Source organism: Sarcophilus harrisii, chromosome 1, assembly GCF_902635505.1.
Source record: "Sarcophilus harrisii chromosome 1, mSarHar1.11, whole genome shotgun sequence".
NCBI lineage: Eukaryota > Metazoa > Chordata > Mammalia > Dasyuromorphia > Dasyuridae > Sarcophilus > Sarcophilus harrisii.
In genome coordinates, this window is record NC_045426.1 from 50,702,272 (window position 1) to 50,720,806 (window position 18,535).

The following is an 18,535-nucleotide window of genomic DNA, read 5'->3' on the forward strand; positions in this document are numbered from 1 at the left end:
TGTTTATGCTCCCAAAAATAGGCTTGTTAATTTCACAGCTAAGTAGTGAGTTCATAGCATCAGCAGTACAGCCCAGTGATCACGATAGGGTTGCCTTGAAATGTTTGGCCCTCAGACAAGGACAATATCTATAAATTGCTTTTTAGATAGACTATCTTCTGAAGTTCTCTTGGAATCTAGAAAGGCTAGAGATGATGATGATGATGATCCTTTATATAGTGCTTTTCTGTTTGCAAAACATTTTAACAGCTATTATTTTCTTGATCTCTACAAACAATTCTATGAGTTGGTACTTTTATTATCCCCATTTTGCAGTTGAGGAAAGTGGGATTGAATGAAGTTAAATAATTTGCTTAGGGTCATTTTGTTGTTATTTGTTGTTTGTTCTTCATTCTCTAAGAGGACCAATGACATCAGGAAGGCAATGTCATGATTTGCAAGTGAATTGGATTTAAGTAAAGCAGGGCTGTTCAGAGTCACCACCATCACTTTCTCTGCCAGAGTCATCTGGATCCAGTGACAAGATATAGATTACGATGACTATAGATAGTCCTGGATGCTGTAGTCACCTAGCTAATAAGTGTCTGAGAAAAATGTGAACCCAGAGCTTTAGGGCTACACATCTAATACCATTTGCTATGTTATATTGCTTACTAGAGTTCTGAATTTGGACTTGGATACTTAGGTCCATTCTCAGAACAGCATTCTCTAATGCCTATTGATATTTCTTTGGGGGAAGGAGAGTAGAAAACCTTAAGGGACTCTTCAGTTTCTCTTTCTGGTCCTTTCCTGTAGTAATTACTTTCCAGAAGGTCATATTTCTATATGTCTTTTAAAGTTTACAAAAATTTTGCAAGGTAGGGGCTACAGATAGTATTTTCCTCATTTTATAGATGAGGAAGGTGAGGTCCAGAGAAGTGTTGTATGTTGTCTACACTGAAGAGAGGGGACAGTATCACATCCAGTATTTCAAATTTGTGTCTCCTTGGTGGTCAATGTTCAGGTCTTATTTTCATCACATAATTTTATTCATTAATGTCTTTACTGGCATGAGTGAAGAATCATTTATTAAGCCCTGACTCTATGTAATACACTGTGCTAAGTGCTAGAAATACAAAGCTAAAAGATAAACACTGCTGCTCTCAAAGTGCTCTTATTGAGAGATACAACACACAAAGTACACCCTAAAAGAGTGCAGCAGCAGTACAACTGGAAAGGTCTAGTTATGCTGAGAGGACAAAAGTGGGGTGGAAGCTGAGGCCTACGGGCTCTTAAAGGTTAACCAAAATTGAACGTAATATACCATATGCTTTATGTTTTAGTCACACAGAATTCAGGAGATGAATATTTCTCAAGGCCTGAATACTAGATCTCTTTAAATCTAACCTCATTTGGAATTCGCTAGCAAATAAAAATAAAAATAACTAACATTATGCTCCTGTTGCTTAAAAAGAGATAAGAGAGAAGGACACAGTTCTTGCTGTAATGTAGCCTCATCCCTCCTTATCAAACCATGTCTTTCAATTATGTGCCATAATGGATAGAATCAGAAATATCTGGGTTTGAATTCCACCTCCTTATGAGATCCAAGACAAATCATTCAAATCCTCTGAACATCAGTTTTTTCATTTATAAAATGGAAATATTAATGACATCAAAAATGACTATTTCCATCTATACCTTTATATATATAAATATACACATATACATATATAGCATGCACATATGTATATACATATATATAAATAAAATACAAACACATATATGTGATATAAACTCCGATATTTATATCTATGTCTCTATTTATTGTTTACATCTATCCATATCTTTATATCTGTGTCTATAATTCTACTTCTCTCTAAGTTTTATGTATACCTCTTTTCTTGTCTGTATCTATGTCTAAGCCCATGTGTATGTCTAAGTCTGTTTCTATGTCTATCTAAGTTTATGTCTAAGCCTGTGTCTTTGTCTGTTTCTATGTCTATGTCTGAGTCTGTTTTTATTTCCATGTCTAGGTATATGTCTTTGTCTGTATCTATGTCTATTTCCATGCCTAAGTCTGTTTCTATGTCTGTGTGTAGGTATGTTTTTGTCTATTTCTATTCTATGTCTAAGCCTATGTCTATTTCTATGTCTATGTCTAAGCCTATGTCTATTTCTATGTCTATGTCTAAGCCTATGTCTATTTCTATGTCTATGTCTAAGCCTATGTCTATTTCTATGTCTAAGTCTGTTTCCATGTCTATGTCTGGGTATTTGTTTTTGTTTGTATCTGTGTCTGTGTCTATATCTAAGTCTATGCCTGTCTGTTTCTGTGTCTAAGTCTATGTCTGTGTCTATGTCTATGACTATGTCCATACCTCTACTTCTGTCTCTGATCTCTACCTGTACCTATCTTTATGTCTACATCTCTGCTCTCTCTCTTTTTTCTGTCTCTACTACCTCTACTTTTATTTGAATCTGTATTTTTTTCTATATCTACACCTATACCAAAACCTATACCTATATCTGTGCTTACATCATCTATATTTACCTGTAGATCAGTTTTGCAAAACTCAAATATTAATAATACTAATAATAATACTCAAATAATACTATATTAATGCCGCCTACTTCCTGAGATCTAACCAACTAGTCTGGTTTTCTTTACTATTTGCAAACAGGCTTTGCAAATTTCTGCCTCTGTGTCTTTGCACATACTATTCTCCCCTCTTAGTATGTCTTTCATTTGATTATCTGCCCTCCTCCCCCACAAGTCCTATCTATCCATTGGAGGACATTTTGGGCCTCATCTCCATGAAATCTGTCCTAACCACCAGAGCTGACATTCTTTTCTCTAAACCATCATTTTTTGTTGTTTTATTGCTGTTCTTTCATGCTTGTGATTAGATTGCTCTAGGGAACTCTCAGAATGCCTACTGCCAACTGTCCCACAGCTTAGAGTCTTAGAAAATTGCTTGGGACAGTGTTGAGTGACTTGCCTGTCCAAGGTCACATAGCCAATATGGTTCAGAAGAAGAACTTTAACTTGAAGCTTCCTAATTCTGATATTGGCTCCCACCCATTGCTCCACATCACCACTCATCAGGCAATTGCTAATAGTGTGCTATACTCTGAGATTTGTATGGTCTCTTTCATGCTTTATAACTCTAAATCAATGATCCATTCTATGACCCTGTCCAGGTAACCTTAATCAAGTGTTTTGCCTTTTTGGGGGGTTTCCCTGTTTTCTCAGATAGAAAATGAGAGGAATGAACCATATGACCTCCAGGGTCAACTTCCTAGTGGGTCTCTGAATCAGAATTTGAATTTAGATCCCTCCAAATTTAACTTTCTATCCACTACATCACCCATTTGCTTTATTCTTGCTTTTAAGATGAGCAAACTGAGATTTGGAAAGTTTGAATACATTGCTTATGATCTCATAGATAATACTTATTAGTTTGGGGTATAGAAATCATGAATCTCAAATCCATGTCAACATTCATTGCTTTTTTTTTTTTCAGCATTCACATCTGTAATGGCATTATTGCCTCTCTTCATATGTCTCTCTCTTTTTCTAGGGTGGCTCAATGGATAGAGCAGTGGATAGGAAGATGAATTAAAATATTGTCTGACACTTAGTAGCTGTGTAAAATCACTTTACCCTATTTGCCTCAATTTCCTTATTTGTAAAATAAGCTGGAGAAGGGAATGGAAACTGCATCAGTAAATTTGCCAAAAATAATACCCCCCAAAGGGATCATGAACACAAGTGAAATAACTGAATAATAACAACCCTTTTCCTAGCATGAACTTAGCCTGGTCCCTTCTTACTTTTCAATCTGCTTATATCTCCCTCCTCTCTGAGTACTCTCTACAATCTAGCAATTCCAACTTCTTTGTTATTCCTCCCACACTACCCTTCATTTTCCTAACTGAAGCCTTTTCCCTGGCAGTCTTCCATGCTTGGAATTCTCCTCCTTATTTCTGCCCCCTAGCTTGACTTCCTTCAGATCTCAGCTAAAATCCTTCTTTGAAAGAAACTTTTCCCCATTCCAGTACCTTCCCTCTGAGATTATCTCCAATTTATTCTGTCTCTATTTTGTACAAAGTTGTTTGCAATTTACCACCCTCCATTAGACTGTGAGCTCCTTGAAGACAGCAATATATTTGCCTTTCTTTGTATCCTCCATCCTTAGAACAGTGCCTGATGCATTAGAGGAGCTTGGGAAATGTTCATGGAATTGACTTCCAGGACAATGTTGTGAAGGGAAATATTCCTGTGTATGATCAGAGGAGGTTTGTTTGAAGCCCCTTTCTTCTTTTATGTACTGATGAGATAGGAGGGACAATTTCCCCCTGTCCTCATCTACTGCTGCTTGGAAAGGCCTTTTGGTTAGTGGTAAAGAAGGTTCAAATTCGGATTTCATTTTACTCGGTCTCTGCTTACTGTTAAATCTTCCTCCTGGCCTCTGAGTTTCTCATTTGGGGTCTGAATGCTCAGATCTAATCAGTCTCTGATTGTTTTGTTGTTGTGGAAACCATTTGGCAGGTTACTTGTCTGGGGGTGGGACCAGCAGAACACACAAATATTTTTGTTCCGTTCAGCTGTTATTTCTGAGAAAACAGTGGTAGGCGGGAATACTCTTTGCAGAAAGAGGGCTAGCTTGAGGCCCTGGGAAGTGGGAACAATGGCGGACTTGAAACAAGGAGCTGTGGCTTCTCAGCCTGGCTAGGCTACTGGCTCACCTGAGTGGCTCTGGGCCAGTCCCGGCCCCAACTCCACATTTATGAATATCAGCTAAATCTGCCGGCCTTCCAGGGATATTAGAAGATGAAGTGAACATTTATAATGATAGCTGCTCCCATTTTGGGACACATTTCACATATACATTTTTATACAGATTATGTCACAACAACTCTGTGAGGTAAATGCTATTATTAATCTTTGTGTTATAGATTGAAAAAAAGTAAGGTTAAATAACTTGCCCAGGGTATTCTGAACAAAATATTCATAAGTGAGTGCCTGCCCACATGAGAGGATTAAAAATATATTTATCAAGTTATAATTGGTAGATAAAACTGAGACTGTCAGAGATTCCATTTAGAGAAATACAATCCTGATAGTGAGTTTTCAGGCAGAGGTCAATAGGTAGGGGAGTCTCTTGAAGAGGTGCAAAAGTTTTTTTGGTAACCTCTTTCTCCCACTTACTTCACCTATTGATAAGCCTATCGTTGATCCGTAGATGAGGTTAAATCTCCTTTCCAAAGCAGAGTGGCTGAACTCTTGGTATTCTTTCCCAGGCTATTAAATAAGTCTATTAAAGCTTTATATTGTGTTAAGACTTCTAGGGAAACCCTTTACATAAACACTGACTTGGACAAAGCTGGAGATAACCTGCTTATCAAGCCTGTAGAAGACAAAAAACTGAGGATAGACTGTATTCTTGATAGCAGGTCTTAAAAGATCAGAAAACTCAGCCAAATTGAATGATATTAAATTTCATCAGGAGAAATAGAAAGCCTAATAGCCTATGGCAAAATCCAGTTCTTTTGCTTTAGGGGCAGATATTTTCCTTTTTCATGAGACTCAAAAGTGTTCTAGTTTCCTTACCTGTTGCCCAAAGTTATCTAGTAAGTTAATGACACCCAGTCTTAAGGCAACCCACAAGGGAAAATACATTGGCTTTGGGGTCCAAGCCCTGGTTTCAAATCTCACTTCTGATATTTATTAACTTTATAATTCCCTGGTCTCCATATATTTATCTGTAAAATGTGAGGGTTGGACTCTATAACCTCTGAGTACTCTCAATACTTCTGAGTCCATTTCTAGATATATAATTCTTTCTTTCTTTTGCTGAGGCAATTAGGGTCAAGTGACTTGCCCAGGGTCCCACAGCTAGGAAGTGCTAAGTGTCTGAGACCAGATTTGAACTCAGATTCTCCTGACTTCAGGGGTAGAACCTTATTCACTGTACCACCTACCTTCCCCTTTAATATATAATTTCTGAGGAGAACCCAGGTCTCCTATTTCTAAGTCCAATAGTGTCTTCACCATATACTTCACCTCTCATTGGATGATCCTTGGTCATCCCTTGCCTTTATTTTGAGCTGGGAATCACAAGGCACTAGTTAATGTCTTAAATAATTTTCATCTTTCCATATTACTTCAGTCAGATTCACTTTTTTTTTATTTGTTCACAGGATTGCCGGGCACTGCTCCAGACTTAGACAAAAGAAAGCAGATTTTTGGGCAAAACTTTATACCTCCAAAGAAGCCAAAAACATTCTTACAGCTAGTTTGGGAAGCCCTACAGGACGTGACTCTTATTATCCTGGAAATTGCAGCCATCATCTCTCTGGGACTTTCATTTTATCATCCTCCTGGAGAGGGGAATGAAGGTAAGGGTGAATTGTTGTTGTTGTTGTTGTTGTTGTTGTTGTTGTTGTTAGCAGCATCGGGTTTTCCTTCACCTCTATCTGCTGAGAATCATCAGATCACAGTCTCAGAACTGAAAGGGGTTCTTAAGAGATCATGAAGTCCAAATCCATGATTTTAATGAGGAAGAAACTCAGTCTCGGAGACAAATGATTTCCCCAGATTCATAAAATAAGTCAGCAGTAGTCCAGTCTTCCAAATAATAATGAAAGAAACAAGCATTTATTAAGTGCCTGTTGTATACTGGGCACCGTGCTAAGCATTTCACAAATATTATCTCATTTGATTCTCATGAAAAAATCTTTGAAGGTAGGGACTATTATGATATTACAGTTGAGGAAATTGACTTACTCAGGGCCATATGTCTAGTAAATGTGTGAGTCAGATTAGAACTTGATTTTCCTGATTCCAGGCTCAGAACTTTATCCACTGGTCCATCTGGCTACCTCTAACGCAGTTATTGCTCCCTAGTACATTGTTTCCAAAGCCTAGATTGGTCTTATACTTGTGGTCAGCTCCAACTCTGCTTGCCTTCAGAAGCTTTGACTAGAGCATGGAGTTTTGGGTCAGGGTGCCACAATCTGGAGAGTGCCCCAGAACACTCTCTTATGGTATGCTCTCCCCATTTCTGTGGCTGCTGCCTAGATGAACTCCTTCATGCCCCAGTCTGTCTCTTTCAGGTGCAAAAATTCCAAGTTACTGAGAATTAGTCTGGTAAAATCCTAATTGCCTTAACCATCTGCAAGGGAGTCAACTCTGCAGTATTTATATAGGTGACTAACTGTTGGCTATTGTACCGCCACACAGAAGGGTACTACACACTTTTTCTTTTATAGCTATGACATTCTATGGTTCACTTATTCCTCACTATATCTTATATTCCTCAGAGTCTTTCTGTTGGCTGGCTGTGGCTAACTCCTTTCTATCTCTCTTTCCTTCTCCTCTTATCTCCTTTTTTCTGTCTCTTTTAACTGGACATCATATATTTTTTAAAAGTAATAATAGCTTTTTATTTTTCAAAACAACTGCAAAGACAGTTTTCAACTTGTGTTCCAGTTTTTCTCTCTCCCTACTCATTTCCCTTCTCTCATGGACATCTAGTAATCCAGTATACATTAAACATATAATTCTTCTAAACATTTTCACATTTATCATGCTGCACAAGAAAAATAAGATGAAAAGGGAAACAAATGAGACAGAAAAAACCAAGCAAGTAAATAATAACAAAAAGGTGAAAATACCATGTGGATACATTTAGTCTCCATAGTTCTCTCTCTGGATACAGATGGCTCTTTCCATCACAAGTCAATTGGAATTGTTTTGAATCATCTCATTGTTGAAAAGAACCAAGTCTATCACAGTTGATCATCACATAATCTTGTTTCTATGTACAATGTTGTCTTGGTTCTATTCACTTCATTTCAGCATCACTTCATATAAGTCTTTCCAGGCTTTTCTGAAATCAACTTGCTCATCGTTTCTTACAGAACAATAATATTTCATTATATTCATATGCCATAACTTATTCAGCCATTCTCCAACTGGCATCCACTTAGTTTCCAGTTTGGAAAACATGTGTTACTGAAACTAAACAGTTTTAAAATCTTCTTCATGAAATTAAAAGATTTTTACAACAGGAATAGACCACAGCAATTATCTAAATGAAGTAATATTTGCAAAGCCTACATAGCACTGGAGACAGACACTTGTGGGATGCTAGCCCTCCCCAGAGATCCCTAATGATACCTTGGAATGAGGGGACTGAAACAAAAAAGGCTTTAGAATAATGGCGATTAAAAAAACAACTGAAGCATCATTCCCATATAGATTGGTTGTTGAAATGTTGGTCCCCAAATATAGGGAATAAGGAAGATGTAGGAAGCAGAACTACAAAGCAGAAAGCCAGGCTAGTGACAAAATGGCCTTCTGGAAACTAAGGAAGGTAGCAATAGGAAGCAGTAGTAGGAACAGTAACTAGTGATCCCCAGAGAGAACCTAGGGAGTCAAGACATAAAACACTCAGTGATGTCCAGAGGGATCTGGAGAGGGCATCTCTATTGGGGAACAAACTCTGGCTTCCCTCTTTTAGCAGCCTTGCCAAGGCAGTGTTGTAAGTCACCAGCACTGCTGAACTCTTTCTGGGGGAGGCTTGCTCACTGATAGAGATGGCTACATTTCACAGATGTGTTTTATTCTTTATAGCTGTATTCCCAGAACTTAGTACAATGCCAGAGACATTGATTGATTCATTTCCATGCATCTGTGAATTCCATAGTGAAAGTTCTGTTTGCTTCCACTAATTTGCAAATAAAACTCTTTATGTTTCAAGCCTAATCCTGTGTGCTTGCAAGGGGAGCTGGTGACCACCTTTGGGGGTAGGGCATGTGTCACATTCTGCAATGCCAAGATCATTTGGATGAGTGCAGTGAGCCTGGGAATTAAGAGGTCCCTAACATGTGCCAGATTCTTCCTATCCGAAGGGCTCCTTTGCTACAAAGGCTGCATTACTGAATTAAATTTGTTGATTAGAATTTCATGATTCTTGAACTTATTTTAAATCATGGTAGAATGTGTTGGCTTTTGGTTGTCTTTCAATGCAACTTTAAATGCAACTAAATGAAGTGGCATTTTACTTTTGGGTGGTCCTCAATTGATTTTCCCCAGGGATCATAGACACTCAATAGAGAAAATGTTTCCTATCCAGTTTTTTATTTTTTTCTCTCTGCCCAGGAGATCACACCTCATATGCAGAATCCATTATACTGACCTCTGTTCTCAAGAAGCAACAGCTTAACTTTTCATTTTTTCCTCTGCATTATCTCAAATATGGATGAGCATTCTTCTGTCAAAGTCTGAGAACCACATTGTGAATGGTTCCCATCACTACATAGAGCCATGGATGCTCTAAAAATTATCAATGGGTTAAATTCATTAGGCTTAAGCTCATCAGAAACTTTTCCTTCTTTTTCTTTGTATATTGGGTTGACTCTCTGTGTTTAGCAGTGCAGACTTGTTAGTGGTAGTGTGAAGAGAGCCCAAATGTCCCAAATCTATTATTATTAACCCTTTATCTTTATGGACAAAGGAGATGTGGTATAAGCCTAAAGATAATCATCAGTTAATTAATTGGGGATCAGGGTTTTTTTGACGAATCTTTGGAATCAAAAGAACCTTTGGCTGGACAGTTTGTCAGTTTGAGGTAGGAGTGAGATAGACATCTGGCCATAATGCCTGGAGTGTGGCTTTCAAGTGTTCTGAACCATGTTGCAATTATAGTAATACAAAACTCGAAGTATATGATTTTTATGAAGCAATTACTATATGTAGAATTATGTTTTGTGCTAGAGAGATTAAAAGTTTCTGTAAAACAGTCCCTTTTCTCATGGATTTCCTGGACTTTGTAGCATAAAACAACAATATATATAGCTACAATATATAGTACTTCATGAGAATAGTGACTAGAGAGATGCCCTTATTCTGCAGTCACCTCAACCTCAACCAGGCCAGAATGGAACTTGACATCGTCCCTTCTCATTCTACCTCTTTTCTTGATTCTTCTAGTCATCTCTCTTCATCACCTTAGAATCATTCTCAATACTTCCTTCTCCCTCATTCTGTATTAGATCCAATCAGTTGACAAGCTTTTTAAAAGTCTGTCTTCACAGTATTTCTCACATCCATCTTCTTTTCATCCTTTACACGGTCACACCCCTAATTGAGGTACCCATCACCTCTCCCCTGGCTTTTTGTATTTGTCTCTTCATTAGACTCCTGGTTTCCAGTTTTTCTCCATCGTATACTGTCTTCCATAGAGCTGTCATCTCAGTCTTCTGAAAGCCCATGTCTGATAATATCATACTGCTGCCCAGGAGACTTTGGTGGCTCTCTACTGCTTTTATGATAAAACTGATTCCTCGACTTTTTGTCTAAATCCCTTCACCAAGTGGCTTAAGGTACCGCTCCAGGCTTATGTACATCATTCTTCTCCATAGCTTCTCCTGTCTTGCCAAACTGACCAACTTGTTTTCTGCACTCAACAGTTCTTTATTTACCTCCGCAGGCTGACCTCATGTCTTTCCTCTACTTCTTAGAATACTGGAGGACAGAAATTGGTTTTTATTTTGCTTTGTAGCTCTAGTCCCAAGTCTTGCACTTTGCAAAGTAATGGAACTTAATAAATGAATGTTGTATTGTATTACATTGTATGTATGACTTTTATTTATATAGCTCTCTAAAACAAAATGTTTTACAGATGTCATTTCATTTAATCCTCACAAGTCTGTAAGCAAAATATGGCTTCTTCTTTTACAAACAAGGAAATGGAGGCTGAGAGATATTCACTGATTTAGTCAGGGTCACAAAGCTGGTTTGAGGTCAGATTCAAATTTAGATCTTCCCAATTCCAAGAACTATACTTTAACTGTACCATTTCATTGTATTATGCTGTGTTGTATTGGACTGGAAAACAAAAGTTGTCACTTCCTGAAAGTGGTGGAATTCCCATTGAACTTTAGGCAATAATCATATATGTAGTACTTGGCATATTCCAGGCATTGGGCTAAGTTCTTTTAATAAACGTTTATAGTACATTAATCATATCATTTCATATTGTATATCTTTAAAAGATGGCTGAGATTTTAATAGATGAAGAGATGAAGGGAGGGCATTTTAGTCACCAAAAACTGTTTAAGCAAAGGCAAAGAGAAAATAGCAATTTATCCCCAGTGCCTCTCCATCTCCCTCCTCCTTCCCTCCCTCATCTTCTGCTATAGTCAACCTTTCTATTACACAATCATTGTTCCCTCAAGTTGTCCAAAGTTCTTGACCTTTTCTTTCTCCACCCAGACCTTCTTGCACTATGTTTCATTTTTCTAAGCCCTGCTGATCTGAAAAATTAATTCCAGCTAAGGTGTTAATGCCTGTTAATGACTCAATGTCTTTACTGTACTTTGCCTATTAACAGGTTCATTTCAGTAGATATTTTCTGAAAGTGTGGATGATAATTTTTTTCCCGAAGTCAAGTCAAAACTATGGCTAGGGTTGAGTTATTTGTAGGTTAACTGCAAAGTTAATGTCCCTCTTCCCTACAGCCCATGGGACTCATTTAAATTGAGGGGAATTGAACTAGATGATACCCAGTAACTTTTCCTACTTGAGCACTCTATATTCTAAGGTCCTTTCAGTTTCTGCCACTCTAAGTTCTAAAGTTCCTTCTAGCTATAATATTTTATGATTTTAAAACTTGCTCTGCCTTTCAAACTTACACAGACTTGTATTATGTTATTATGCTACATCACCTTTGCTCACCCTAGCCTTTCCATTCTCCTTACTGTTCCCAGAACTGGTATGTCTATTTTTGCACCCAGCCTTTGCTTATATAAAAATCCCAACCTCCCAAATCTCAAAAAACTCTTCCCTTTGGGGGCAAACCTTTCCCTTCCTTAACTCAAGTCCCATTTCCTCCAAGAAGCCTTTCCAGATCATCCCAGTTGCTGGCGGTCTCCTTATTCTTTGAAGAATAGCATTTACTTTCTAGACCACAGATCTAACACTTGGCACAAATAGCTTGGTGTTAAGCTAATTTTGTATATGTTTAAGTCTTACAAAGAATTTACAGCTTCACTTTAAGCAACTTAAGCAAAGCAGGGATCCTAGCTTATACCTTTCTGGAGCCCATACAGTACCCGAGCCCACTATTGGGCTCAATAAATATTTATTAATTAATGGAAACAATCTGCAACTGCAAAGAACTGTCCAAATCAGTGGATGAGACAAAATGATTTCTAAAGTCCCTCCTGATTTGAGATTCTATAATGATTTTGTAGTAAGGTGCAGCCATTTCAATTTCTTCCAAGATTTTCAAGTATTCCTGCAATGTATTGTCTTATGGATAGGAAGTATTTTAGGTTAGTGAATTCTAGTCAGTTCTAGAAAGCTGAAATTAAGTCCTTTTATTCCCATTAGGAATACCATTCAAAATTTATCATTTAGATACAAATCTTACCCAAATTTATCCTATAGCTCTTTGACTTACTAAATAGAATTTAACCTTTTTCCTGATAATTGTCATCATCATGAACATCAATTACTATACAGAGCAATAGCAAAATGATGCCCTCAGTAGCTATTGATGTATATAGAATAACTCCCCTCTAGCCTCAATGGCCCCAGATTTTTTTTCCAGTTTATGTCTCTTCTTCTCCACTGTCAAGATGCTATCACATATCACTCTTCTAGGAGTTTCTTTTCTACACAATTCATCATTTCTAATATTCCATCCATGATAACTTAGAGAAAAGCTGAAGGTTGCCAGAAAGTCTCTAGAAAAGCATGAGTAAAACAGTTTCAGCAGGTAAGAGACTGGATTTGGAATCCGGAAAAACTAGGTTATAATCTAATCTAACCTTAATAGCTATATGACCATAGGAGTATGGTCATAAGTCAACCTAGGAATTGGTCTCATTCAGTCTCATTCTTCTTATCTTTAAAATGGAGATAATTGCTATACTACTTCTCTTTCAGGGTTATGATTTCATTTAAATAAGTTAAGATATATAAAGTATTTGGTAAACTTTAAAACAGTATTTCTTTGATTTATTCAGAATACTTGTTTTCTTAAGAATACTTTGATAACTTTCTCTCAAACCACTCATCCATCTACCCATTCATTCCCCCTCAACATATGTGTGTGTTTGTGTGTGTGTGGTGATTTCCTTTGTAATCCTTTCTATTTTATTTTACTTATTTAAGAACATCATTCTGAAAAAGGTCCAGAGGCTCCACTGGAGGGGTCATTACACAAAAATGGTTAAAAGCCTCTCCAATAAAATATTATATTGATGGTAGTAGTTACTATCACCACTCTTATTGCTATTGGATTCACCAGGTTTGACCTGAGGGCTGCTCAGCTGGTTGCTTTTTGATTAAAGTTTGCAGACTCAGTGATCACTTTTCCTTCTCAGGTCACAGTCATTGTTTATTTTGGGGCTCAGTGTTTTTTTTGGCTGTTTAAAGTCGGCTGATCAGATAAATGAATTGTTGCTAGCTTATAAGAAGGCTAATGCCTTCCAAAGCTCTCTGTGGCCTCCAAAGTGGTTGCTGCAACAACTGTGGGAAGTCAGCAGGACAAGTATTATTTCTTGTCACCATTTTTACCAATGAGGAGACTCAGCGTTCAAGAGATTAGGTGACTCATTGAATTTCGCATAGCTGGTAAGTGGAAACATCTGGACTTGCATCTGAGGCTGACCCACTGGTCCAATGTTTTTTCTATTATATTCTATTCTTTTCCCCTGTATTTTTGCCTGTCTGTTTCTCATTGTCCCTTCCAGTCTCTGTGTCTTTTTGTCTCTGCCTCTCTTTTTGAAGGGGTTCTTCAAATTATACACACACACACACACACACACTTTATATATATATATATATATAGTATATGTACACATAAATACACATGCACATAGATATATAGGAAGTCCTCCTATATATCTTTTCTCTCTACCCCTAAGTTAGTGCTCAAGGGCATTTCAACTTTCTTCCCTCCAGTTAGTTTACATTTATTTTATACATAGTTTATATATACTGAGTGTCCCAAAAGTCTTAATACAATTTAAAATTTTTTTTGGTAGGAAGGGAATGGAATTGGGAGAGGGACACAGCATTAAACTATTGAAGCTTAAAATTGCTCTAAGACTTTTGGAATACATTGTTTGTATTTGCTTATTTTTACAGTTATTTTTCCCTCCTGTGGAGTGAAAACTTTTTAACTGTTTCCTTTTTGTTCTGTAACCCCAGGATATGGCACAGTACTTTGTTGAGAGGATAGCGATGAGGCCATTGCTGAAATGTTGGCCCTTTTGGGTAGCTGATGGTTTTATCATTTATAATAGATAATAATATTATCAATAATAATAAGATCCTAGTTGAGGATCTTAAAGTTCATCTCCTTCATTTTACAAATGGAGAAACTGAGACACAGAGTGGTCAAATGATTGCCAAATAATTTACACAACCAATAAGTGTTTGAGGCCAGATTTGCTCAGGTTTTCTTTACTTCAGATCCAATACCCTAATCACTGCACTACCTAGCTTTCTCCTTTACTACATTATCTTGATTCTCAAAATAATAATTTTTTTTCAAACAGAAAAGGGTATTTAGCTTTGAACCACAGACAAGTGCATACCAGCAGCAGTGAAATGCACCAAGTTGTGAAGTTTTTTGTGGATGTGAGGGTATTGGTTATTTTGATAAAAAAAAAAAAAGTGAACACCTAAAAGCTGCCTCTCAGCTCACGGAGAGCCATTGAAATTTCTTCTAACTCCATAAAAACTCCTCAGCAAATGTTTTCTTTTTAAGAGCACATTGCTAAGGACTGAAGGCCAAGGAGTTCTCTTTCAGTGCTGGGACCTATTAGTGCACAATCCCAATTCACCTGAAGGTTTTAGCGGATGGCAGTTTTTCAGATGCTATCTGTCGTTTCCCCCCTTATACACACACACAAAGTGCCTTAGAGGCTAGCCTGGAATTAGACACTTGGTGGTGGCCAATATAATTCTGCCACCTCAAAGAAATCAGCATTTCAAATCTGTCAGCTAGACACTGAATGCAAAATGAATTCCAGGAAATTCTGCACAAGAAATAACATGGGCTCAGTTGGTGAAAGCAGAAAGCAGTTATTTATAATCCCACACAGCTCTTGGTCTTTGAGGTCTGTTCTGAAGGAATTGTGGGATGCCTTTGCTTCAAGTGAATCCCAGGAGCTGGAGGTAATCATGGCTACACCATATTCATCACTACCGTTGATGATGGTACCACTGCCATTAACAATGATGGGGGTAATGATAATAATAGCCATCATCCCATTTTGTGTCTGCAATAATGATCAGAACTCACATTTCTGAAGCACTCTAATTTTCACATTTCACTTCCTTGGTTACCACAAAACTCTGTGAAGATGGTTGATGTATTACTATTCTTGTAGGACAATTAGATAGAGAAATGAATGGGGTCCTAGACTTGATGTTGAGTTTGAATCCTTCCTCAAAGATTTCTGAACCATGCAATAGGTGAATTACTTCTCTCAGGCTCAGTTTCCTCATTTGTAGAATGGGGTTAGCCAGCTGGTACACGGGACAGACTGCTGGATCTGGAATCAGGATGACCCGAGTTCAAATTCAGCCTCAGACAATTGCTAGCTGGGTTACCCTGGGAAAGTCACTTAATTCTGTTTGCCTCAATTTCCTTATCTCTAAAATGAGCTGGAGAAAGGAATAACAAATCATTCTAATAACAAACCAAGAAAACTATAAATTCTCATCATCATCATTATTTTATAATTATGTAATTATAATTAATCGTTAAAGTGTTCAAGACATTCAGGGATTTGAGGTGACATGTCCAAAGTCATACAGGGCATATATAGTCCAAACACTACCAGCATCAAAAACTGAACCAAAATCTACAAGCAGCAAATTCTATATTCTGTCTGCAACAATGTGCATTTGGGGTAGGCAGGATAGTATTGAGACAACTTGTAGTTTAAAGAGATAAAGTCACACAGCATGCTTATGGTAGAATTGGAATTAGACCTGGATCATCTGGACCATGAGAAGCAAGCAAACAACAAAAAAGACAGAGAGAGAGAACTGATGAAGGAGGGTCCTAAGAGACTGGCTTTTAGCAACCATATTCAAAAAGCAGAAGGAATATATAGAGCCGGTCTGGAACATATTCCCTGTATATATTTTCCATCTTCCACTTCTGAGCTCTGTGATCTTGGGTAGGTTATTTGACCTCATGCGCCTTCAGCTTCATTAACTATAAACAGTTTTAATGATATAAGCCTCTGATGTCTTCAAAAATAGTTGGAGCAATTATGCCATGGACTTTGAGCTTTAACAAGTGAGAATTTCATTCATCCATTAAAGAATGTTTTTTGAATGCCTACATTAAGCTGGAAAAGGAAATGGCAAACCATTCCAGTATCTTTGCCAAGAAAGTATGGAAGTATGAAGTATGGAAGTATGGAAGAAATGGAAGTATGAAGAGTTGGACATGATTGAAATGACTCCACAACAACATTGAATCCTGACCCAACAGCAACAACTATACTGAGTCCTGACACCACCACCACCACCACAGCAACATCGAGTCCTGACTCAACAGCAACAACAACATCAAGTCCTGACTCAACAGCAACAACAACATCAAGTCCTGACTCAACAGCAACAACTATACTGAATCCTGACACAACAACATTGAGTCCTGCTTCAACAACAACAACATCAGATCCTGACTCAACATTGAGAATTAACTCAACAGCAACAACATCAAGTCCTGACTCAACAGCAACAACTATACTGAATCCTGGCACAACAATATTGAGTCCTGACTCAACAACAACAACAACATTGGATCCTGACTCAACAGCAGCAACATCATTGAATCCTGACTTAACATTGAGAATTAACTCAACAGCAACAACAATATCAAGTCTTGACACAACAACAGCAACATTGAGTCTTGACTCAACTGCAACAACTATACTGAGTCCTGACTCAACAGTAACAACAACATTGAGTCCTGACTCAACAACAACAACACTGAGTCCTGACTCAACAACAGCAACATTGAGTCCTGACTCAACAGCAACAACAACATCAAATCTTGACACTACAGCAACACTGAGTTCTGACTCAACAGCAACATTGAGTCCTGATTCAACAGCAACAACTATACTGAGTCTTGACACAACAACAACAACAACAACAACAACAACGAGTCCTGATTCATCAACACCAAGTTCTGACTCAACAACAACAACAACAACAACAACAACAACACTGAGTCCTGATTCATCAATAACAACAATGAGTCTTTGCTTTCATCACTTTGCAATTTAGTTGCAGAAAGATCTACATAGACATGTGGAATAGTTGGAGAACAGACCTTGAGAGAAGCATCACGGCACAGGATGCAAAGATTTTGGAAGTGGATGAACTGGACTCAAATCACAAATTGACCTTTGTGACCTTAGGTCTCAGTTTCTTTGTAAAATAAGTGGATTGGACTAGATACAGCTCCAAATGTATCCTCTTGTGATGTTTAAAACAATACATAAACATGGGGAAAGTGATATAAGACAAAAGTGGGTGTGTAAGTGCTCCTAGTCACAGAAAAATTCAGGTCCAGAAATTTGTGATGATTTCCATCTGGACATGTGTCTCAGACTTGTGCTAAACATTATAGGGGAGTCAGGGTAATTCAGTACCCTATAATGCATGATCAGAGAATTTACCAAACATTTTAGCGTTTGAAGGATCTGTGATTTTTTTGTTGTTGTTGTGGGCATTCTCTTTACTAATGGGTATGGCAATTCATTTGTAACCTAGCCAGTTTTGGGGACTTGTGGTTGAAAATTACACTCCTTCTGGCCATTCTGGTGATGAGCCTCTTCAAAGCTTAGGTTGGTCCTTAGACAGGGGACATATAAGTTATCATTAGACTATCTATATTCTTTCATCTTGGTGGGGACCAGTCAGAGATAATAGAATAATAGGGTAATAGCCTAGAATTAGAAAGACATTTAGATGATTTCTGGTTTAATGTCCTCATTTAAAAAATGAAACTGAGGCCAAGAGAATTGAAATGCCTGATGCAAATGATAGAGACAGAATTCAAACTCAGGTTTTTGAATTCCAAATATATTAATTTTTCTCCTTTACTACCATTGCTGCTTTTTTTGGTATAGTCTTTGAGAACATAAAGGAGGGTCACCTCCCGCCAGAATCAAATTTTGGAAAGGATTTCAAGAGAGACCCTAAGATAGATTTTAGGAGAAATCTGGTATCATTCTTAGGACTGGTCATTCCTTCAGTTTCTCCAGTTTGATGTCATAAGGCAGCATGTGATGAATTGCCACAGCAGCAGAGACAATAAAGGCTGCAGCAGCTTACCGAGGAATCGGCTGCTCCATCAGATATGCCCTGACTATCTCCTGCTCACAGGCTGCCGCCTGGAATTCAGAGAAGTCGGAGACATAGCTCATGCCCTTAAGGGCCTTCCTGCCTAACTGAGGAGACGAGCACTGCACACACAACAAGATAGCACCACCAGTC

The 18,535-nt window shown here is 37.8% G+C and overlaps 1 protein-coding gene across 16 annotated transcripts in view; it reads left to right on the forward strand.

Moving 5' to 3' along the window:
- ATP2B2 (ATPase plasma membrane Ca2+ transporting 2) overlaps positions 1 to 18,535 on the forward strand; it is a 647,176-nt gene that overhangs the window by 486,261 nt on the left and 142,380 nt on the right. For all 16 annotated transcript variants that reach the window (XM_031955187.1, XM_031955103.1, XM_031955098.1 and 13 more), the window contains one exon: positions 6,187 to 6,384. In XM_031955187.1, coding sequence (XP_031811047.1) covers positions 6,187 to 6,384 — 198 coding nt within the window. The remainder of the gene's footprint in view (positions 1 to 6,186; positions 6,385 to 18,535) is intronic.